The 24,229-nt window shown below is 43.7% G+C and overlaps 1 protein-coding gene and 1 pseudogene across 6 annotated transcripts in view; one reads left to right on the forward strand and one right to left on the reverse strand.

The window, feature by feature from the left end:
- LOC137846706 (very low-density lipoprotein receptor pseudogene) overlaps nt 1-24,229 on the reverse strand; it is a 666,922-nt pseudogene that overhangs the window by 226,272 nt on the left and 416,421 nt on the right.
- The window catches only part of LOC137846701 (ras GTPase-activating protein 1-like), a 116,814-nt gene continuing 95,248 nt past the window's right edge, over nt 2,664-24,229 (forward strand). For 4 of the 6 annotated variants that reach the window (XM_068664787.1, XM_068664789.1, XM_068664788.1 and 1 more), the window contains exons 1-3: nt 2,665-3,452; nt 8,244-8,393; nt 11,271-11,406. In XM_068664787.1, the coding sequence (XP_068520888.1) occupies nt 2,998-3,452; nt 8,244-8,393; nt 11,271-11,406 (741 nt within the window). In that variant the 5' untranslated portion in view covers nt 2,665-2,997. Of the gene's footprint in view, nt 3,453-8,243; nt 8,394-11,270; nt 11,407-24,229 lie in introns of all 6 variants that reach the window. The other 2 variants (XM_068664791.1, XM_068664786.1) reach the window with 2 other exon arrangements.

The raw sequence follows: 24,229 nt of genomic DNA on the forward strand, positions 1-24,229 counted from the left end.
ACCTCTGTCCCTGGAAAGGTGTTGGAACAGCTGGTTCTGGATGCCACCTCCAAGCAATTGGAAGAGAAGAAGGTTATGAGGAGTAGTCAGCATGGATTCACCAAGGGGAAGTCGTGCTCGACCAACCTCGTTGCCTTCTATAATGGCATCACCAGCTGGATAGATGAGGGGAGAGCAGTGGATGTCATCTACCTTGACTTTAGCAAGGCTTTCGATACTGTCTCCCATGACAGCCTGCTAGCAAAGCTGAGAAAGTGCGGGATAGACGAGTGGACGGTAAGGTGGGTTGAGAACTGGCTGACTGGCTGAGCTCAGAGGGTAGTGATCAGCGGCACAGAGTCTGTCTGGAGACCTGTGACTAGTGGGGTGTTCCCCGGGGGTCGGTGCTGGGTCCAGTCTTGTTCAACATCTTCATCGACGACCTTGATGAGGGAATAGTGTCTGCCCTCAGCAAGTATGAGAAATACTTTCAGAAAAGTGCAGATTAAATATATTTTAAGTAGCTATATAGTTGCAACTCTTACAAGATAAATAGTACTTATTTTCAGGACTGGCTGATAGAGCTGGGCCTGTTTAGCCTGGAAAAGAGAAGACTGAGGTATCAATGTATATCGATATCTCATCAATGTATATAAATATCTGAGGGGAGGATGTTGCGAGGATGGAGCCGGTCTCTTTTCAGTTGTGTCCAGCGACAGGACAAGAGGCAACAGGCACAAAATGAAGCACAGGAGGTTTCAGCTGAATATGAGAGGGCACTTCTTTACTGTGTAGGTGACAGCACTGGAACAGGTTGCCCAGAGAAGTTGTGGAGTCTTCTTCTCTGGAGATATTCAAAACCTACCTGGATGCCTTCCTGCGCGTTGTGCTCTAGGTGATCCTGCTAGGCCAGGAGTTGAACTAGATGATCTTCATACGTCCCTTCCAACCTCAACGATTCTGTGATTTATAATATTAATATGCATTATTTATCTTGTAAATAAGATGCCTGTGACACCTGCTCCCCTACCTCCCCAGCCCCCCATCAAGCATGCCCACCCTGCCCACACGCAGCCCCCATCGCTGTCTGCCTGCACCTCTCACTTGCAGCATCTGCACTGCGGTGCCTCACTAGATCTACTTTCCCTTTAGGCAGCAGTACAGTACCGAGCAAATTCCTACTTTTTTCCTCAAGTTGGGATGACCTGAGAGCCACCCTACTCTCCCTACAGAACTATGCACGTATTTACTGCTTCACACTTTGGTAGTCCAAAAGGCTCACACAGTTGTTCTCAGCTTCGAAATCATAATGAAGCCAGGGATAGAAGAATGGGGGCTTGTTTAATCGCATTAAAACAGATGTTGCTGAGTGTCTTTGCTTACTACTGTAATAAATATTGTATAAGTTTGTTAATCAAACCAGTGGGAAAGCTTGTGGGGCCTGTGACAACCCTGTATAGCTGAAAAGTTTCCAGCTGCCTATCCTGATAAGAACCTGTAATAAATTTTGGGGAAGCTTGTGGGGGCTGTGACAACCCTGTATAGTTGGAAAGTTTCCAGCTGACCATCCTGATAAGAACATGTATAGTGCTTGCTCAGCAAGATCGCAACCCGCAATGCAGAGGAAGACTACGGCCTTCATCCTCACGACCACCGGGAGGTCCGAGACGACCCCCTAGCAACAGTACGCGCAACCGCAGGACATACCAGGATATGCCATGTACACCCGGAACAACCAAGCTATAAAAGGGGGACTCTGGCGGGGGTGAGGTGCACGCCGTTGGTGGAGCGGAGACTCCCCAGCCGCCCAGCACTGTTTTGCCTGCTTGAATGCTTGCTTAATAAATTTGGCTCTGATAAAGATTATTCTGAGAGTGGTTTTGTTCCGACCACTTATTACACTACTGTGCAAATTAACCAAAACAAGGAGTCTCGGGGCCCCTCACAGAGGATGTTTCCGAACAAAAATGGGGAACCTGTCTCAAAAACCAGCTGAGACCAACCTTGTGGTTTGGACAAGAGCCAAGGAGCAGCTGAGTCTGGACAAAGGCAGGAGGTCAACTATTGATGATGAAGAGGAATTATCAGCCTTCATCCCCACGACCCTTTGCCGACCACCACCAGAAGGCACTGCGCGAGCGCAGATGGGAGGAGTTTATGGAAATGACTTCTTGGAGCTAATTTTAATACAAAGCAGGGATAGGTTATGCAAATGTATAAGCGTATTGGGAAACTTCATGCATATGTAACTCTTTATTGCACATAACCAAAGTAAGTAGCCACGTTAGGGTGTACATGCCTTGGGGAGCTATCCCACATGCACCCGGCGCTGAAATAAACCACATATCTACTTTGTAACTCATTTGCTTTGAGTTGTAGAGCTCTTCCACGAATCAATAACTCTAGGGGAAGAGAAAAATTTGGCACGATCCAGAGAAATCCACCTTTTTCCATTTGCTTGTCGTGGAATTATGTTTTTTGTTTGTTTGATTTTTTCTCCTGATGGTGGTGAGGAAAATTCCTTATACTTCTCTCTGTTCCCTGCATCCCTCACAACCTCCAGGAAAGAACAGAAATCCCCTCTTACGGCGCATCCCACAAGCTGCCCGCATGCGCCGTGCGCCTTAGTGAACACGCAGGTGCAGCCCGCCCATCTGCTCTTTTTTGTCGCTAGCTAGCTCCCTTTCTATTTACTTCCTTTCCCCACCTATGCGTGAGCTCGCTGGTTCTCGAAGGGGGTGGGGTGATTATGAAGCTACGCTCTTGGAGGAGCTGTTCCCCTCGCGGCCACAGGGGGAAGAGGCAGCAGGACTGATGCCTCGTGGAGCTGCCCTGAACGCTCAGACTGATATTGTTTGGAGGCCGTCTCTGTCGGGGAAATGTTCTCCTCATCCCCGGCTCTGCTCCCCGCAGACGTGGGGGGAGTCTGAGCTCCTTTGTCGCCACCTCCCTAGCGAGTGTTGGCGGCGGCGGGTGGGGGTGGGGTGGGGTGTGTGTTAGGAGGGGGCGAGGCTCAACATGATGGCGGCCGAGGGCGAAGAGGACGTCTCGGTTACCTCCGTCAGGATGATAGGAACCGTTGGCAGAGCTGAGCTGGGGAACTGCCCCACTCTATGGAAGAGCAAGGAACTGGGGTCTCAGGGCCACTTCCTGATGGGTTCTGGTGAAGACAGCTCGGGCACCGGCGGTCCGGCTTTGTGCTCGGCGCTAGGGCTTTTGGCGCTGGGCTCAGGGTCTGCCCCTCTGGCGTCCGCAGGTGGTGGTTCCGTGACACCGACTGGCCAGGGACTGGAGGTGTCTGGAGGGGCACTGCCCGAGCCCCTTCCGGACACCGTCGCCTTTTCTCTGCTGCCATTACAGCCGTCTTCCTTGGCGGGGGGGTTGGGAACTGTGGACGAAGGCGACTCGCTGGATGGGCCGGAATACGAAGAGGAGGAGGTGGCCATCCCGCTCAACGCTCCCCCCACGAACCAGTGAGTAGTAACGTTCCGTTGCCCCGTCGGGCGCCTGCCACGCCTGGGCTCTTTCCCCCGGGGGGCGGGGGGGAGGGGAAGCAGCAGGAAGCTCGGCGTCGGGCCCCATTTTTTTCCGCTGGATAGTGCGTGTCAAACTCCCGTGCAAGTCCCGCAAAAGTTTTGCCCCTTCCTTCCCCCCCCCCGCTCTGATTCCGCTTAAGTAGGAATTTAGACGGGAAAGTTCCGTGCGTAGGAAGTGCTAAACCTTAGGATGGCTTTAAGATTTACTTCCTTGTTTCGGGTGAATCCGTGGCTTGGTCCGGCTTCATTTCAGAATTCAGTTTGACTCACGTATGCAGAAGACTCCACGGAAAGTCAGTCCTGCTTACTCGTACTTGCCACTTTGAAGCGTGTCTCATCCATCTTTTGTCCTGTTGTGCTGTTTTATGACTGGCAGTGGGTGAATGCGAGTGTAATATGTGTGTCTGTATATCTCTAGGAATTATTGCCTGCCTTTTTTTTTTTTTAACAGTAAGCTAGAGCATTAGTGACGTGAAATGTCTGAGATTTAAAGATGGTACTCTACAACTAACTGGGGTCAGCTCCTGTGAAGATTGATCTGCACGAGTTAACTTTTTCAGCTTTTAATATTAATAAACAAAATGCCAAAAAGGAATGAGCTGTTCCAGATATGATTCGATTATCTGTTGAACTTACTGGGGAGACTTATCCAATATCTAGAAGCAGAGTAATCTTTCTCAGAAGAGTAATAAATGTTATTTTTTAAAAGTGAAACTGTGTATAACATTTTAATTACTTTTAAAAGGTTGCTTATACTGTGTAATCATTTTATGTTGCAAGCTTTTGACTAAAAAAAAAAAGTTTAAACTCCAAAAAAAGTGTAACTTTCCCATTTCAGATAAAAACATGATTAATGTAACTTTTTTTAAAAAAAAAAATTCAGGCAGTCTTGAAACACAAATTTGAAAGGGATGTAACTATTTCTGTATTTTAAAATATTAGTAGAGGTTATTTTTGTAAATAATGCCTTACTTAGGCTGCTTTGCTGCTCAGCCAGCTTCTTAAAAGTTGTTCTTAATTAAGTTATGTTTGGAGAGAAGAGGCAATTGGGGGGAAAAAAATAAATTTTCATTAGGATAAGTATAATAAAAATCTTTTCGTTAATTGGCATTCCTACAGTGCTGGTATTATAAAGAACCTTGCACTAGAGGCAGAGCAGTTCTGTGTTTATATTTTGTGAAATAAAAAATCAGAAACTGTTATTTAGAGTTGATGTAACTAGTGAGTACTTGAAACATAATTTTTGGATTTAACAACAAATTAAATTTAGGAATCTTGCACGTTTTACATAAAAATGTTGCAAGACTTGTATTAGAGCAAGAAAATAGCCCTCAAGCAACTACCTTACCATCTCCAAAGTAAAACATTGGTATCTATGAATATATTATTTCTGAAGTTTTAGTAAGTATAGTGGATAATTTAGGGTTTCAAGATTTCAGGTTTTATTTTCACATTCTCTTGTAACTCCAATGTTGAGTTTAATTTTTGCATTATTTCAGGTATTTCCAAGATTTCAGAAGCCATTGTAGTTTTAAGGAGGACATAAACTGTAATATTAAATAATTGCTTTAAACATACATGCCCCCTCTAATCTTCAAAGACTTCTTACTAAACCTTTCTTCTTTTTGTTTCTTGACTTTTGCTAGACATTTCTGAAGAATAAGATGTCATTTTGTGAAGACAGCATTTGAATAGTCTTTAACTTGTACATTTCCATGAAGAGCTAGAAATATAATCAGGCAGTTTAGACAAAGGATGAGGGTAATAGAAGCATGTAAAGGTGAAGTTACTTCTTTGTATCTCACTGACTTGATATACAATAGAATTCTGGTATTCTGAAAAAAATCTGACATTTTACTGTTAGAAGTGGTTATGTTTCTCAGACAAAGTAGGTTTTTTTGGAAATATTTTTAGAAAGTGGGGTAATTATGATCACCTCTTTGACACAATAATTGTACTACTTTCACAAATGTGAGTAGACTTTGCTGTCAGAATGTTGTCTTAACTCAGCTGATAGCATGAAAGCTAATGTTTATGAAAGGATACAGAATTTTTGACAAGTACATTCTAGGGGGAAGACTGCAAAGGCCCTGATTTCTTGTATTAGTCGATGAGGCTACTTATCTTGTGTGGGCTTCCTGTAGGCTGATGTTCTTCGAGTTCAACAAGTGCAAGGTCCTGCATCTGGGCTGGGGCACTCCCAAGCCCAAATACAGACTGGGTAGAGAATGGATTGAAAGCAGCTCTGATGAGAAGAACCTGAGGGTGTTGTTTGATGAGAAGCTCAGCATGAGCCAGCAAGATGTGTTTGCAGGCCAGAAAGCCAACTGTATCCTGGGCTGCATCAAAAGAAGTGTGGCCAGCAGGTCAAGGGAGGGTGATTGTGCCCATCTACTCTGTTCTTGTGAGACTCCACCTGGAGTGTTGTGTTCAGCTCTGGGGTTCCCAGCACAAGGATATGGATGTATTAGAAGGAGTCCAGAGGAGGGCTACAAAGATGACCAGAGGGCTGGGGCACCTCTCCTATGAAGACAGGCTGAGGGAATTGGGGTTATTCAGCCTGGAGAAGAGAAGGCTCTGGGGAGACCTTATTGCAGCCTTCGAGTACCTAAAGTGGGTCTACAGGAAAGCTGGGGAAGGACTCTTTATCAGGGAGCATAGTGATAGGACAAGGAGTAGTGGCTTTAAACTAAAAGAGGGTACGTTTAAATTAGATGTTAGGAAGAAGTTCTTTACTATGTGGGTGGTGAGGCACTGGAACAACTTTTCCCAGAGAAACTGTGGATGCCCCATCCCTGGAAGTGTTTAAGGCCAGGTTGGATGGGGCTTTGAGCAACCTGGTCTAGTGGGAGGTTTCCTTGCCCATGGCAGGGGGATTGGAACTAGATGATCTTTAAGGTCCTTTCTAACCCAAGTTACTGTATTATATTTATTAAGATTAAAAGGGGTATTGAAGTCTTTGCAGGACCAGCATAATTGTGTTTTTTCTTCTGGATACTTTAACATTAAAAATACTTGAACAGTAAATATATTTTAAAAAAAACAACAACAACAACAAAAAAAAAAAACAAAACAAACTTATACTTCCATCTGCCTATTTTTCATCATTGTTTATCCTTGTTTTATTACTTAAAGTTAAATTGGGTAATTAAAAATGTAGGCATGAAACATCAAAAAGCTTTTTATTTTATACAGTCTTTTACCTTTTTTTTTTTTAAATTGGCCATGTATTGATAGTGAATTGTATACTTTCCATCCTGCCATTTTCTTTTGTAAGTGTCCTTTCTTTGTAGTCATACCATCTGCTTTTATTAAATTGAACTCTTCATTACCAAAACAATCATCTGTCACCTTAAAATTATAAGCAAGCACCTAATTTCCTCTTTTCTTTTACAAGTTTTGGTGGTTTCACAGTGATGGCTAGCTAAACAGGGAATGGGGTTGTGGTCAGTCCATAATGCTCTGTCATCTGCTGTTCTGTCTTTGTTTTCTTCCCCTGCTCCAGCATGGGATCCCTCCCATGGGATGCAGTCTTTACCAGAATGATCCTACATGGGCTTCCCGCAGGCTGCAGTTCTTCAAGAACTGCTCCAATGTGGGTCCCCTATGGGTGATATCTCCTGACAGATCACCTGTGTGTGCATGGGCTCTTCTCCACAGGTTGCAGTTCTGGCCCGTAGTCTGTTTTTGCATGGGCTCTCCATGGGCTGCAGCATGGATATCTGCTCCTCTGTGGTACCCATTGGGCTGCAGAGGAGATGGCCTGTTCCACCATGCTCCTCTCTGTGGGCTGCAGGGGAATTTCGGCTTTGGTGCCTGGAGCACCTCCTCCCCTTCCTTCACTGACCTTGGTGTCTGCAGGGTTGTTTCTACATTTGTCTATGTTTTCTCACTCCTCTGTCCCAGCTGCCACATAAGCACAGTGCAGACTTCTGTTTGTGTTTGCTTTTCATCATAGAAAATCTGAGTTGGAAGGGACCCACAAAGATCAATGAGTCCAACTCCTGGGTCCCCAAAGGACCACCCAAAAACAAATATCAGATCGTATGTCTGAGAGCGTTGTCCAAGTACTTCTTGAACTCTGCCAGGAGTGAAAAACCTTTTCCTGATATCCAGCCTGGACTTCCCCTGTTGCAGCTTCAAGCTGTTCTCTTGGGTCCTAAATAGGATTTTAGGAACTTTTAATAGGCTGTGTTGGGTTTGGGTAAGACTCTTTTGACTATGGTGTAGTAGTAGTAACTGATCTTATTTAGTTTAGGTGCAGGCCTTGCTGCTGAGATCTCTGTGATAATTGTAATAACCTGTTTCTCAAACAACACACTTCACAATTCATGTTTATCCAGCCTGAATTGAAGCTTGAATAGGCTTAAAATACAACAGTTGAGTCAGATCAGTTACTTCTGTTTCTGTTCACTTACTGAAAATGCACAAATTGAGGAGGAAAGAAAAAGCTGGTCATATAGAACCTTTGGATGGTCCAGAGTGCTTTCGCCAAGTGTGAGTTATTTGGGAAAGTAGGTTATCTGAAAACCTGTGGACTGTTTAAAATAATTAAGATTCTGTATATTGGAAATGATTAATTCCAGAGAGATTACACCTGATAACTTTATTTGAAACAGTCTTGGAATTGCATCAATTTCAAATGATAACTTCAATTATTTTCAGAGGTCTGTTTTGTGAGAATGAACAGAAGCTTTAAGGACACCCATTGTTACATTTGTTTTTTAGGTGGTATCATGGAAAACTTGACAGAGCAATTGCTGAAGAACGTCTTTGGCAAGCAGGAAAACCTGGAACTTACCTTATTCGAGAGAGTGATCGGAGACCGGGTTCATTTGTGCTTTCGTTCCTTAGTAAAACAAATGTAAATCATTTCAGGTGAGAACTATTATTTTTTTTATTTTAAAACACTGTAACTTGTTTGTGATTTTAGAACTTAATACAGTACAGAAAACAGTTGTATTATAAATCAAATATTTTGACTTTTTATTCATGTACCATATAGCTCTTCACTTGGGTTTGTTTTTAAATTGTGATGCTTAAAATCTACTTTATAGGCTAAAGAATGAAAATGTCATTGGAATAGAGAAGCTTGTCTCAAACTGTTATGGCTAAACTTACAGTAATATGGAGTCATTCGTGGAGATGGTTTTGAGTCTATTCCTCAGTCACTGCAGTTTACAGGGAATACTTGAATGTTGAAGTTGTAGTAAATCTGTGTGCTTCCTTTTTAAGAAAAATAACAAGGAGAAACAAAGAGGTTATGTATTTAACAATCTGAGGTTTTGGTGGAATCAGCTTTCCAGTATGTGTTAATTGAGTTGTTCTAAATATAAGTAGTCCTTTATACAAAATTGTAACTAGGATTATTTTTCCATTGTTAAGTTGTATGCTTTAATTTATTCTCATTTATCATCAATAAGATGTGTTCTGGGAAGCTCTTGAATGTTAGACAGCGTGTAGTGTGCTGTAATGTAATGTTTATCTTTTATCTTCACAAAATAGGAAATCAGATGCATTTTTAGTAGTTTAAAAGAAAAAAAGGCACAGAAAACAAACAAGGAAACAAACAAAACCGATAGCTGTCAGCTATTTAGATAACAGGAAATAAAAGGAAAGCAAATTTACTTGCAGACCAAATAGAAATAGCATACTCACGTTTGCTTCATACTATCTGAGCTAAGAAGTATACTTTTCAGCTATACTGATTTACTGATTCTTATTTGGGAATCGGTTATTATGTAGCAGTAGTAGAAAATAAAAAGCAAGAATTAACACAGTTTTAAAATAATCAGACACTAAAAAAAATAATAATTTCTGCTCGTTGTGGCTGAAACCAGGCATTGAATATTGGTTCATGTCCACTATGCAGTTGTTTCTGACATCTCAGATAGAACATACTCTTTAATGGCTTCCCACTCTCTAGGAAAATGATTCTAATATTTTCAAATATTACAGAAAATTTCCTTCTTGGATCCATTACATATGTGAAGAGGTAGCTATTCAAATGAAATTAATTTCTTTGATACTGTTCTTTACAGAATAGACATACTTTTTGGTTTCATTTGTTGACTGCAGAGTGTATATTTTTGTTATTAGAAGGCAGGTGCTACACTCAAACGTTGTCAGCTTCAAGAATGGCAGTCTTGAAATTGTTTCAAGTAAATGTAGGGATGCATCCACTGGGTCTCAGACTAGAAATGTCATTTTCCCCAAAGCTGGTTCTTTGACAACTGCCTTCCAAAAATGGGTGAGATTTCCATTGCTCAATAATATTGCTAATAGTTCGTTTCCGAAAAGTGATATTTTTCAGAATAAACTTCTCTTATGTATTTGTGTGACTAAAATGCTAACTTTAAGTGAAAGCTCTCTAAATTGCCCCCCAGTTGGATACAAATGTATACTTAGTGCAGCATATGACTGATAGATAGTGTATGAGTCCATGAAAACTAAAATTCTCTGTGGATGTAGTAGTATGCTTTTAGTGAGTTGCAGAGTGATATAAAATATTAGGAAGGAAAACTTTTCATCTTGTCCTTCAGAATTTTCTGTGTTTACAGAAATCATGTTTACTAGTCCCACACATTCTGAAGAAAAGCTTAAATTAAGCTTGTTTAATAATAAAATCTGAAATACTAAATTTCATTTAGAAGCCTAATCTCTGAATAATTTACCTTGTCTTTTATAAGGAATCTGGCAGAAAATATGCCAAGTGTTTTATCCAAGTGTTTTATCTAAGTTACTTTTCCAGATAGCTCTTAATATTCTTAAAGAAGTGCTGGAACTGAGTATTGTTTTCCAGATTCTGAATGGCTGGAAAAGTTCGCATCCTGTTGATGCTGTCAGTTTACATAACTGGTTGTTTCTTTGGATTGTTTGGTCAAAAATACTAGCTGTTTCAACTTAAGTACTCCTCCCCCTTGTAGAAATGATTATTGTGTCATGTGAATGTTTTTAAAAATCATTTTTACCTCAATCAATTATTTCTGACTGTTTTTAGAACTTTTAATGCATAGCAATATGAACAGACATAATTTGCATTTTTGGTACAAGTGCATTCATGAATCTGTATACTTAAAAGCAAAAAGTAGTGAGGTGAGCAGTTCTGTAAGAATTTAGTGTTAAACAATGTTTTGTAGGCTTTTTTCCTATTAATGAGCTTTTAAACTCAGTAATTATGATCAAGTTGTTATTTTTAGTATGTCTACTAGACTAACTGTAGAAAAGTGACTAATTCTTCGAGGTATTTCTGTATAATTAAATGCAGTTATTTGTTGTTATACAGTTAGATATACTATATGCAGTTATTTTTTACTATATTGATACTTTGGCCAAATGTATACAGGCCTGTCATATAAGCTGTATGTTGTGCATGGCAGAAGTATTAACGCTGTTACCTCTACTAATGTATGTCATTTGTTCAGGATGCTGGTAATTGCTTCTCTGTTTAATTTAACTTAGTTCTGGCAAATTTGCTTGCTTTTTTGTGAATCTATGCCTCCTTTATGGTCTTTGAAGACTTTTATCATGTGATATTTATCAGCAATTTCTGATTATCTAATGTTTATTTAAAGGGTGTGCATAATATTGCATTTTATTGAATGTAGACTGCTTTAAAAACTCACCATTATCCTAATTTCCTTTTTTAAAAATCCACAGACACAAAAAAAAACATACAAAAAAAAAAAAAGAAACGCCCAACAATTTGTAGCAAAAGATTTTCTTCTGTCAAGTTTCCTTTTTCCATATTAACAGAATTATTGCCATGTGTGGAGACTATTACATTGGTGGACGTCGCTTTGCTTCACTCTCGGACCTAATTGGTTATTACAGTCATGTGTCTTGTTTGCTGAAGGGGGAAAAACTGTTCTTTCCAGTAGCACCTCCAGAGGCAAGTAGTAAAAATTTTAAGTGTTTACTTGAATGTTAGTATCACTTATCTTGCATTTGATATTCATAATTTTATGCGGGGGGAAAAAAAGCATTGTAGAAAGCTTGTCCAAGTTCTAGAGTTGTCTCAGTGTATCGTGAAGTATAACAAATATATAAATGCATTCTTACTGATACAAAATAATTATGAAAAAATTGCTTTATAATGAAAGTCTAATGACAAAGCTAGATATCTGGTACTTTAGTTATCTCCAAATGTAATTATAGTGTTGTGTGTAAACTCAGATAAACAAGAAAATGTGCAATTTTTGGCTAGTAAAGAGCACTGTTGTAATGTAGTTAACCTCTACACTGGGTTTTACACCAACTTAATAGAGTATTTCAAAATAATTTCCATTTTGTGATATTCTTGATGAGGCAACCAGCTCTGATGCCAGCACAATCCTCAGTGTGGAGCTGGGGGATCATGGTGTACAGGGTGTGTGTGTGTGTTCCAGAAATCCCAGGGGAGTGACAGAAACTCTTGTGAGATTGGCTGATGAGGCATGGGCAGGGCTAGGAGCAATGGTGAGAGATTTAAATGTGGTGTAACTGTAACTAGCAGTCATTTGCTGGGGTGAATGGCTCCAGTGCCAGCAAGATCTGCAGTAGAGCAGGGGATGGGGGGGGGGGGGGTGACTTCAGGAAATCCCAGCTGAGTGTAGAAACCTGCCAGGAACCAGCAGCTCTTGTTAGAGTGGCTGATGAGGCTTGGGTGAGGCCAAGAGCAAAGGCAGCCAAATGCTACTCACATAAAAGGCAGCCCTAGGGAGCACTAGTGACCAGGTCAGAGTGTAGCACTCAAGGCAGGGCACAGGAGTGTGTGCAGGGAGGGTACAGTCACTACCAGTTCAAACAGCAGTTCTAACCAGCTCACAAGGAGATCCAGTCATGGTATCCACCTAGCAGAAAGCCATGTTCTTTGTGTTCCCTGTGGCCTCTCCAGCCACAGGAACAACTGACACAGCTACCCAGACAGAGCTCCCAAGGGAACATGCAGCTATCTAGATCTCAGGCTGAAGGGTGTGCCCAAATTTTCTGTTAGCATCTAATGGCAGCAGTGAGCTTCTACCTGGGTGCACCTCCTGTAGGAGGTGCACCCAGGTAGAAGAACTGCTCAGTCTGGTGACAGAGCTTCAGGAAGAGGTGGGAAGGCTGAGGAGCGTTAGCGAGTCTGAGAAGGAGATTGGTGGAATTGTGGTGGTTTTACCTTGCTAGGCAGCTGAACTCTACCACAATCACTCTCTCACTCCCCTTCCTCAAAAGAAGGGGGGGGAAGAAAGTACTATGGAAAGAAAAAGGCTCACAGGTTGAGATAAGGATAATTTAATTCAAGGGAAAAGAAAGAGGGGAGGGGGTAAAAAAAAAAAAAAGCAACGGCTGCATGGAAGCAAGGGGGGGAAATATTCTTTACTTCCCATCAAAAAGTGATGTTCAGCCACATCTGGGGAAACAGGGTCTCAGTATGCGTAGCAGTTTTTTGGGAGGACAGATGTCTTCATAACAAGAGGACCTTCCCCCTTCTCATTTCCCTTTACCACCTTTTATTGCTGAGTGTGACATGATATGGTATGGAGCATCTCTTTGGTTTAGGTCAGCTGCCCTGGTGATGTCCCCCCCCCCTTTTTTTTTTTTTTTTTATACTGATGTCACCTTTTGCCCACCCCCAGCATACTGGCTCTTGGGGGGGCTTGGAGGGAGTCTTGATCCTGTGCCAGTATTGTTCAGCAATAAACACAACACTGGTATAATACCAATGCTGTTCCAGCTACAAGTACAGAGCACAGCACTGTATGGGCTGCTGCAGGGAAAGTTAACATCCCAGCCAGACCCAGTACAATCATACTCTATCATCCCTGGAACAGATGCTTCAGCCAGCCACAACATAAGAAATGAAGTATCCCCTACTCTCTCCCACCAGGCAGAAGGAGGGCAATTAAGAGATGGGCGAATGGAAGGAGGCTTCTGCTTCACAGCAGGTGAATCCCCTCCCTGCCTACCTCACCTTACCAGGTACCCTTGTACAACAGGTATGAGGCTCCGGAACTTGATGGACAGGCAAATGATGATGTGACCAAAGGTCCACCTAGGTTAGAGGGGTCACCTAGGGCAAGTCAGCCTACCCCATGGGTCAAGACCACCTCTGTCAAGGGGAAAAAAAGAAAGGCAATTGTCATTGGTGACTCCATTCTGAGGAGAACAGAGGGCCTGATATGCTGATCAGACCCAACCTGCTGGGAAGTCTGCTGCTTCCCAAGGACCTGGGTAAAAGATGTTACTAGAAAACTCACTAGCCCGGTATAGCCCTTTGATTATTATCTGTATTGGGTTTACATGGCAAGGTTTTGGTAGCAGGGGGGCTGCCAGGGTGGTCTCTGTAATAAGAGTCCAGAAGCTGCCCCATGTTAGATAAGGACCAGTTTCAGCCGGCTCCACAAGGGACCTGTCACTGGCCAGAGCTGAGCTAATAAGCAAGGTTGTTTGTGCCTCTGAGAGCATATTTAAGAAAGGGGAAGAAGAAACTGCTGGGCAACAGCAGCTGGGTAAGTGAGGAGTGAGAACCAGCCTTGCAGACAAGAAGGTCAGTGAAGAAGGAGGGGGGAAGAGGTGCTCCAGGTGCCAGAGCAGAAGTTCCCCTGCGGCCTGTGGAGAGGACCATGGTGAAGCAGGTTGTCCCCCTGCTGCCCATGGTGTATCACAGTGGAGGAGATTTCCACACTGTAGTCCATGGAGGAACCCACAGTGGAGCAGGTGGACCTGCCATGAAGGAGGTTGCGGCCTGTAGACAACCCCTGCTGGAACGGATTCCAGGTCAGACCTGTAGGCCGTGGAGAGGAAACTACTCAGGAGCAGGTGACCTGGCTGAAGCTGCCGCCTGTGGGGGACCAGTGTTGGAACAGTGTGCTCCTGATGGATGGACCCTGTGGTACGAACCTGTATTTGGAGCAGTTCTTGAAGAGCTGCTGCCTGTGGGAAACCCATGCAGGATCAGTTTGGGAAGGACTGTATCCCATGAGAAGGACCCTACATTGGAGCAGGGGAAGAGAGTGACTGAAGGAGTGGCAGTGACGAAGTGTTATGGCCTGACCCCATTTCAATGATATTGAAAGGAATAGGCAGACCCAGCTACTTAATATGCAGCTCCAAGGCTGGTGTTACCAGCAGAATTTTGTGTTTCTTGATCATGGGATGGTCTACACAATACGAGGCCTGCTGGTGCCTGATGGGGCACACCTCTCTCAAGGGGGGAACAGGGTTTTTGGTCAAGAGTTAGCAGAGCTGATTTCTAGAGCTTTAAACTAGATTTAAAGGGGGAAAGGGATAAAATCGGGCTTGCGAGTGTTTAAGGGACTGTGTGCTAGTGAGGTCCTTCAGTCTTCTCCATGAGGTGGCAGGTACAGTGAAGCACATTGGAAATGTTTCTATGCCAATGCATGAGGAACAAGCAAGAGGGGCTAGAAGCCTTGAGTCAGTCCCAGAGCTATGGCATCATTGGCATAAGTGAGACTTGGTGGGAAGAGTCCTGTGATTGGTGTGTTATGGTAAAATGTTGTAGATAGGTAGGGCAGGTGAGGTGGGGTGATGGTGCTTTATGTAATGGGGTAGGCTGAACTGTATGGAGCTTGCAGTTGGTGACAATGCAGTTGAAAGCCTCTGGGTAAGGATTAAGGGACAAGCAAATAAAGTGGATTTTGTTGTGGGAGTCCAGTGTAGATCATCCAGCCAACAATGGTGACACCAATGAATTATTTAAGGAACTAAGAGATATTTTAGGGTATAATTGTATGTGAGTGTACAGTCGGCTCTAATCTAGTTCTAATTTGAGGGGGGATGTACTGTTTTATAGCTCAAGTCAATAGTTAACAACAATACAAAGAACATAAGTGTTGTGGAGAAATGGGAAATGATGGAAGGAATCCATAAGGCTGACTGTAGATGATGAAGTCAAAGTAATGAAGCCATACAAAGGGCAAGCTATTAGTTAAAGGTCCAAATATGAGCTCTTCTGGAATTCTGTTCATGGTCCTCAATAACAAAGACAGCTTTGCTAAACCTCAAGCAAGTATTGAAGAGGGCTGCTAAAATAATGGGGACTTTGTGGCTTTAGGAGTAGGCATGGGTTACTAGCTTTAAGGTTGAAATGCTTAATCAGCGTTAAAATATTTTTTTAGGCTCTTGTCTGTTCATGGAATACTTCTAAATACTAGCTCCTGGGAATAAAGATCTCAAGTTTTGTGGGTTTTGTTTTCCTTTTTTTTTTTTTTTTTAATTTCTTTATGATATGTTTGCAGAAGAAAAATCTTGGACTCAATCCAAGAGGCTTTCTGGGATCAGCCAGCATTATCTCTGGGTAAGGATTAAGGGAGAAGCAAATAAAGCTGTTGTGGGAGTCCACTACAGGCCACTCAGCCAGGATGACAACAACGAAGGATTATTCTTTAAGGAACTAAGAGATATCTCTAGATCAGCTGTCCTTGTCCTTATGGGTGACTTCAACTTCCCAGACATTAACTGAGAATACCAGAAAGCTGATACAAACAGGTCCAGGAAATTCATAAAACATAGTGATAAGTTCTTGGTACAGGTACTAAGGGAGCCAGCTAAGAAAGATGCCCTCCTAGATGGGTTTGTAAACAGAGAGGGTCTTGTGGGTGAAGTGGCAATGGGCAGCCCTCTTGGCCATCATGACCATGAAGTAGTCAAATATGAAATCTTTGGTGATAGGAGGTAAAGCTGCCAGCAAAATTTGAACCATGGATATGGGGAGAGCAGACTTTAGGCTGCTTAGGGAACTAGTTGGTGAGGTCCTCTGGAAAATGGCTTTTGAAGGTGTTGGGGTCAATCAGTGCTAGTTGCTTTTTAAATACCACGTCTTAAGAGCACAGGAATAGATTTCCAAGTGTCAGAAGTCAAGTGGTCACTCAGGACAGGCTGAGTAGGATTTCTGGATGCCAGCACCAGCTTAGCTTGAGCTGTTGCTGCCCTTGCCTGGTTCCTTGCGAAGCTGACCTGTAATTGGTCATGCAGTGTCCTCCTATAACACATAGCTTAGATTACAGATTACTTTTGTCCCAATGTTAAATCTCCTTGAGGCATGCACATGATCTCCCCATCCTTTTGCATAACCCATCAGGTGTACCCTGGTCCTTGGGCAAACACAATCCCACGAGTGGGTTTGCCTTTTCCTGAGGCAGGGGCAATCCACACAGTCTTCCCCATCTACTTCCCTACATGCACTACAGGGACTTTAGCTCTTTCCACCATGTGTAAGGGTTTTGTTTCAGCAGAACCAGGATGGTTGTCAGACCATCAGGTGTTAATTAGTCAAGTAGCTTAAGGGCAAATTCACGTCCCATTGTTCCCATTGTCCCAGCACCTAATGCTCTTAACATAGTCTTTAATAGTACATTGTACCTCTCAACCTTTCCAGAGGCTTGTGGGTGATAGGGGATGTGATACACCCACTGAATGCCATGTCTCTTGGCCCAGAAGGTGAAAAGATTGGTCTGACAATGGGAGTCATTTCCAAAACAATTTTCTCTGATGTACTATGGTGATACAACACTTGCTCTTCTGGGTCCAAGGTAGTGTTTTGGGTCATTTATGGGGTATGTTTCCAGCCACTCAGTAGTTGTTTCTACCATGGTGAATATGTACCCTTTGCCTGGGAAAGTGGTCCGATACAGTCAGTTTGCAAGGCCTCACCATATAAACATCTTAGCCACCTCCCCCTATTCCAGGGGGATTTTACCCTCGTGGCTAGCTTCATTGCAGCACAGGTCTCACACTCATGAGTGACCTGTGTGATGGCCTCAATGGTCAAGTCCACCCCTCGATCACGAGCCCATCTGTAAGTGGCATCCCTCCCCAGATGTCCTGATGTTTCATGGGCCTATTGAGCTACAAACAGCTCACCCTTACGTTCCCGGTCTAGGTCCACCTGAGCCACTTCAGTTTTCAAAGCTCGGTCTGCTTCTTTGTTATTCAGATGTTCTTCGATGGCATGACTCGTGGGCATCTACATGATGTACCTTTACATCCAGGTTTTCACAGAATCACAGAATTTCTAGGTTGGAAGAGACCTCAAGATCATCGAGTCCAACCTCTGACCTAACGCTAACAGTCCCCTCTAAACCATATCCCTAAGCTCTACATCTAAACATCTTTTAAAGACTTCCAGGGATGGTGACTCCACCACTTCCCTGGGCAGCCTGTTCCAATGTCTAAGAACCCTTTTGGTAAAGAAGTTCTTCCTAACATCCAACCTAAAACTCCCCTGGCGCAACTTAAGCCCATTCCCCCTCGTCCTGTCACCAGGCACGTGGGAGAACAGGCCAACCCCCACCTCACTACAGCCTCCTTTAAGGTATCTGTAGAGAACAATAAGGTCGCCCCTGAGCCTCCTCTTCTCCAGGCTGAACAAGCCCAGCTCCTTCAGCCGCTCCTCGTAGGACTTGTTCTCCAGGCCCCTCACCAGCTTCGTCGCCCTTCTCTGGACCCGCTCAAGCACCTCGATGTCCTTCTTGTAGCGAGGGGCCCAAAACTGAACACAGTACTCGAGGTGCGGCCTCACCAGAGCTGAGCACAGGGGGACGATCACCTCCCTAGCCCTGCTGGTCACACTGTTTCTGATACAAGCCAGGATGCCGTTGGCCTTCTTGGCCACCTGAGCACACTGCTGGCTCATATTCAGCCGACTGTCCACCATCACTCCCAGGTCCTTCTCTGCCTGGCAGCTCTCCAACCACTCATCTCCCAGCCTGTAGCTCTGCTTGGGGTTATTGCGCCCCAGGTGCAGGACCCGGCACTTGGCCTTGTTGAACTTCATGCAGTTGACCTCAGCCCATCGGTGCAGCCTATCCAGATCCTCCTGCAGAGCTTTCCTACCCTCGAGCAGATCAACACACCCACCTAACTTGGTGTCATCTGCAAACTTACTGAGGGTGCACTCAATGCCCTCGTCCAGATCATTGATGAAGATATTGAAGAGGACCGGCCTCAGCACCGAGCCCTGGGGGACGCCACTAACGACTGACATCCAACTGGACTTGACTCCATTTACCACGACTCTTTGGGCCCGGCTATCCAGCCAGTTTCTAACCCAACGAAGCATGCGCCAGTACAAGTCAAGTTTCTTGAGGAGAATGCTGTGGGAGACGGTGTCAAATGCCTTGCTGAAGTCAAGATAGACCACATCCACATCCTTTCCCTCGTCCACCCAGCGCGTCACTTTGTCATGGAAGGAGATCAGGTTTGTCAAGCAGGATCTGCCTTCCATAAACCCATGCTGACTGGGCCTGATCGCCTGCTTGCCCTGCAAGTGCCACATGATGACTCTCAAGAGGATCTGCTCCATGAGCTTCCCTGGTACTGAGGTCAAACTGACAGGCCTGTAGTTTCCCGGGTCTGCCCTCCGGCCCTTCTTGTAGATGGGCGTCACATTTGCTAGCTGTCAGTCAGCTGGGACCTCCCCCGATAGCCAGGACTGCTGATAAATGATGGATAGGGGCTTGGCCATCTCCTCTGGCAGTTCTCTCAGTACCCTTGGGTGGATCCCATCCGGCCCCATCGATTTGTGCACATCCAAGTTTCTACCCTGGCAGCGATATCTTGCCACAAGGTTGCCTTGAGGTATCCCAGAGCCTTCTTTTCTGTAGGCTGAACAGCCCCAGCTCTCTCAGCCTGTCTTTGTAGGAGAGGTGCTCCAGCCCTCTGATCATCATTGTGGTCTTCCTCTGGACCCCCTCTAAGAGCTCCACATTCTTCTTGTGCTGAGGGCGTCAGACCTGGATGCAGTACTCCAAGTGGAGCCTCACAAGGGCTGAGTAAAGGGGGATAATCACCTCCCTCAACCTGCTGACCACTCCTCTTTTAATGTAGCCCAGGATGTAGTTGGTCTTCTGGGCTGCAAGCGTGCACTGCCACTTCACGTCGAGCTTTTCATCCAGCAGAACCTCCAAGTCTTTCTCTGCAGGGCTGCTCTCAATGAGTTCTTATCCTAGTCTGTGCTCATGTCCAGGATTGCCCTGGCCCAGGTGCAGCACCTTTCATTTAGACTTGTTGAACCTCACTAGGTTCATGTGGGCCCACTTTTCAAGCTCATCCAGGTCACTTTGGATGGCATCCCTTCCTTCTGTTGTATCAACCATACCACTCAGCTTGGTGTCATCTGCAAATTTCCTGAGGGTGCACTCGATCCTACTATCTGTGTTGTTGATGAAGACATTAAACGGCACTGGTTCCAGGACAGACCCCTGAGGTACACCATTCGTCACCAACCTCCACCTGGATATAGAACCATTGATCACCACTCTCTGGGTGTGACCTTCAAGCCAACTCTTTATCCACTGAATGGTCTACCCATCAAATCCATCTCTCTCCAATTTGGAGACCAGGATGTCATGTGGGACTGTGTCAAAGGTCTTACAGCAGTCCAGGTAGGTGGCATCACTCAGTCATCCCTTGTCACCTGATGCAGTCACTCCATTATAGAAGGCCACCAGATTGGTCAGGCACAACTTGCCCTTGGTGAAGCCATGCTGGCTGTCTCAGATCACCTCTTGGTCTTGCACGTGCCTTGACGTTGCTTCCAGGAGGATCTTTTCCATAATCTTTTGAGGCAAGGAGGTGAGACTCTACCGGTCTGTATTTCCCTGGGTCCTCTTTTCTACCCTTTTTCAAAATGGGAGTGATGTTTCCCTTTTTTCAGTCACCAGGGACTTTGCCTGACTGCCAGGACTTTTCAAATATGATGGAGAGAGTGTGATAAGACTGTGTGTTATCTGGTCATTAGTTTCAGAGACCTCCTCCTCCCCTTGAGGGTCCTGGGTAGCAAGTTACCTTTTGATAGGTGCAGGCCAGAGACAAAAATGATAACAACGCAGGGCCTGAATACCAGATTAAACTGAAGGGCAGTGCTTCACATCACAGCAAACTGAAAAAAGCAAACAGATTTCAGCACGTTCTCTAATTGCATATGGAGAAGAGATTATGGCACGGATTGCATAAGGCAGTATCACACAGAAAAATATTAATAGCAACCTAAACTTGGTGACTAGCAAGTAAGTGTGTTATTTGTGTTTTAATCAAATCTACTGTTATCTCCCTTTGTGCCCCACATTGGGCACCAAAAAGAAATGTGGTGCTTTTACCTTGCTAGGCAGCTGAGCTCCACCACAACCATTCTCTCACTTCCCCTCATCAGAAGAAGAGGGGGAGAAGAAAGTATGCTGGGAAGAAAAAAAAAAAACAAAACAAAAACTCATGGGTTGAGATAAGGATAATTTAATTAAAGGGAAAAGGAAAAAAGAACAAAAAAGCAAAGGCCATGTGGAAGCACAAAGAGAAAGAAAATAAATTTCTCTCAAAAAATTACCCAAAACACTGGTGTGATACCAATGCTTTTCTAGCTACAAGTGCAGAGCACAGCACTGTATGGGCTGCTGCATGGAAATTTAATTCCATTCCAGCCAGGCCCAGTACACAAGGTTACCCAACTAGTTGATCAAGGAAGATAGTTGATGTGATCTTCTTGGATTTCAGCAAAGCATTCAATACATTTTCTTATAGTATCCTTCTGGACAAAATGTGCAGCAGTCCAGCATACAGCTACAAAAATAATATTGTGATGGGTAAACAATTGGCTAATGGGTCAGGATCAAAGGGTTATAGTAAATGGGGTTACATCTAGCTGGTGGCCAGTCACTAGTGGGGTTTTGCAGGGCTCCATTTTGGGGCCGTTTCTCCTCAGTGTTTTTAAAAATCCTGAACTAAAATACATACTATTGCGTTAAAGGGTAAAGTGTGCCAGAACCTAAAACCCCCTTGTATTCCAGCATGTTCTCAGATATGAGAGTGGATGGGGGTGGCTGTGCTTAGATTCTCAGTGATGCCTAAATCAGCACTATAAGTCTTCTTCCAATATATTGAAGTACCACAGTCACAGATGTGCAAATAAGTTGATACACCAGTAGAGTAATGAGTAGTGCAGTTTATTGCAGCAACAGGAGTCCAGGTTCTTTTGGATTGCTGCTGATGAATATGCTGTCTGCAACTAAGATATAACTAAGATATGCTTGACTGGAGTCACTCAAGCTCCACCAAAAAGATAGAAAGTAATATAAATTGGCCTAAGAGAGAGGGGATGTTAGGGAAGATACCATCCCAAGGGAATATACCATCACGAAGACCTCCTGCCTCCTGGGATCAGTCGATGGGCTGTCTGCAAAGCACATGCGAATACCAAGATTATGACAAACACAACCAACTATGCATGTGCTAACTTATGAAACAACTCTATAGAGAATGTTAGGTTTCCTGGGGAAGCACTCAGTATAACCAAGGGTTGGAATCTCACCCAGTAGGCATCCCTGTGTGGGGGAAGAGATGCTTAGCCTGTTGACTGATCCCAGAAGTCAGTGATGTCTTTCCAACTTTTCTGCAGTGGTATCTTCCCTAACATTCTTCCTCTCTTGAGCCATTTTTATACTATTTTCTTACTTTTAGGTGGAGCTTGAGTGACTCTAGTCCTACATATCTTTTATGATTGGTATAAAATTTTCTTACTTTTGCTTTAAACATATAGGCTCAGAGAAATTCATAGCACGTGCTCAATGAGGGGTGGTCATACCCTGGAGGCAGATGGTGTTTTGGATGGAGGTGTGTTTTGGCATTATGATGAGATTAAAATGAGCAAAGTTTACTCAGAGGACATGATTTTGTTCTCAGTTCCACTCATGGCTGGCCATGCAGTCTATCAGTTTCATAGAATCATAAAGGTTGGAAAAGACCTCCAAGATCATCTGGTTCAACCATAACCCTACCACTGACATCACCCACTAAACCATGTCCTGAAGTATGATCTCCAACTTTTCCTTAAGCAACCCCTGGGACAGTGACTCCACGACTTCCCTGGGCAACCTATTCCAATGCCTGACTATTCTTTCTGAGAATATGTCCATCATGATGGACAGTAATCAGAGTCTTTTGTCCATTTTCTTGAACTTGTGTCATCAGCTGCTTCAAGTCCTCATGTACCAGCAATTTCTTCACCAAGGCGAGGTTCATTCCAATAGGAGTAGGCAGCAGATCGTGAAGCAGAATTAGACGCAATAAGTTGATAATAAGTGACAGAAGCTGAGTATCTAAAATCACATCATGCAAATACAACCTTTCCCAATATATACAAGTACAGTTTCAAGGGTTTAATTAGGATGTATCTCAAAGTGGCAAATATTTTGTTCAGTGTCAAGACAAATGTCTTGGGCTTCGAGCGTGTTACTCTCAGAGATGAAGCCTTTTTGTTCACGCACAATACATGCATTCACATCAATTGTTGGCCACTTTCCTCCCTTTTGATGGGCCCATACTTCATGCTCCTTAGGATATAGTTCCATTATGATTGAGTCCTAATGCAATGATTGGATATACATTGTATATGGTGGCATTGCTTATAGTAAGTATAAAGGCAACAATTTTATCGTTTTCTGCATAGTAGGTAAAGTTGACTAATCGCCACCATGCTTGAAACTCCTTTTCAAATTCTGAAGCGTTATCCCAAATCAATTTTCGAATTTCAGTGGGCAAAGTTCCTCCTTCTCCCTCTCTAATAATAGCTGCTGCTACAGACCGTATCCATAACTGCGCTTGGATGCAGCTCAAGGCAAGGGAGGTATTGCCTTGAGTTTTTCCAAGGGCATTTACAACTAATTGATGATCATTTTCTTCAGTTTGTTCCCAATGGGGTAAAACATCTGATAGAAGCCAATGATTTTCTCCTAAAGCCAATAAGGATGATTTTATTGGTCGTTCCAGTTTCCTTAGGTCATCTGTAGTAGCAGTTATTCTACTCATTAGGACCTCAGCATCAATGCTATTTAATATACCTAATCCTATTCCCAATAACCCAGTTGCATCCCGTGGCATGCACTGAGATTGTTTCAGAGAACGTCCGTGTAACCATGCTGACCAACCAGTGTAAGCAGTTCTCAAAAAGGTGGTACATTTTAAGTTGATTTCAGAGATATTAACGTGCAGCGCTAGCTCTACCCTTTTTAGGGACCAACTAGGGTTAAAGAGAATTTGTTGTTGTCCCACATTTTTAATTATGTAAGGACCAGGGTTGAAGATGGAAGGAGTTAGACCAATGGGAGGCCAAGTTGGTACATTTTCAAGTATCTGCGGGGGCAGAGGCTTCTTAATTCTGTGCCTCTGTAACCCCAAAGACAGTACACAATTATAGGTTTGGTGAAAGTAAAATTGTACCAGCAATCAAAATTTGGTTCAGTTATTTTGGTACAATCGGTACTCTGATTTTGTGGTAAACTGTCTTAATTTCAGTTGGCCTATTGTAAGTAGATCCATTAGTTATTCGGCAACCGATTTGTATTGTCTGGCCAGATGTGGCTTGAAGTTCAGCCATTCTTAGAGAATCATTCCAACTCCATTCATCTTTTGAAAATATTTACTCCCATGTAAAACTAAAGTAGAGAGGTTTAGATCCTTTTGGTTCTGAGGTGTTCCAATGATTGCGCTACACTGTGACAATGCATGGTTAGATGTTACAGTGAAACACCTCAGCTCTGTGCACAACCACAGTAGCTAAGTTTCCTTTAAGGTCTGTAATTGCATCAAGGTCAGGGTAAAGTATAGCATTATTAATCCAAACTGTTGATTCGTCATCCTCTAGCTGTCCATGCACCCCCGTCCTGCACCTGGGACGGGGAAACCCCGGCTGCACGTACAGACTGGGCGATGAGACGCTGGAGAGCAGCCTAGAAGAGAGG

The sequence above is a fragment of the Anas acuta genome, chromosome W (genome assembly GCF_963932015.1).
Source record: "Anas acuta chromosome W, bAnaAcu1.1, whole genome shotgun sequence".
Lineage (NCBI taxonomy): Eukaryota > Metazoa > Chordata > Aves > Anseriformes > Anatidae > Anas > Anas acuta.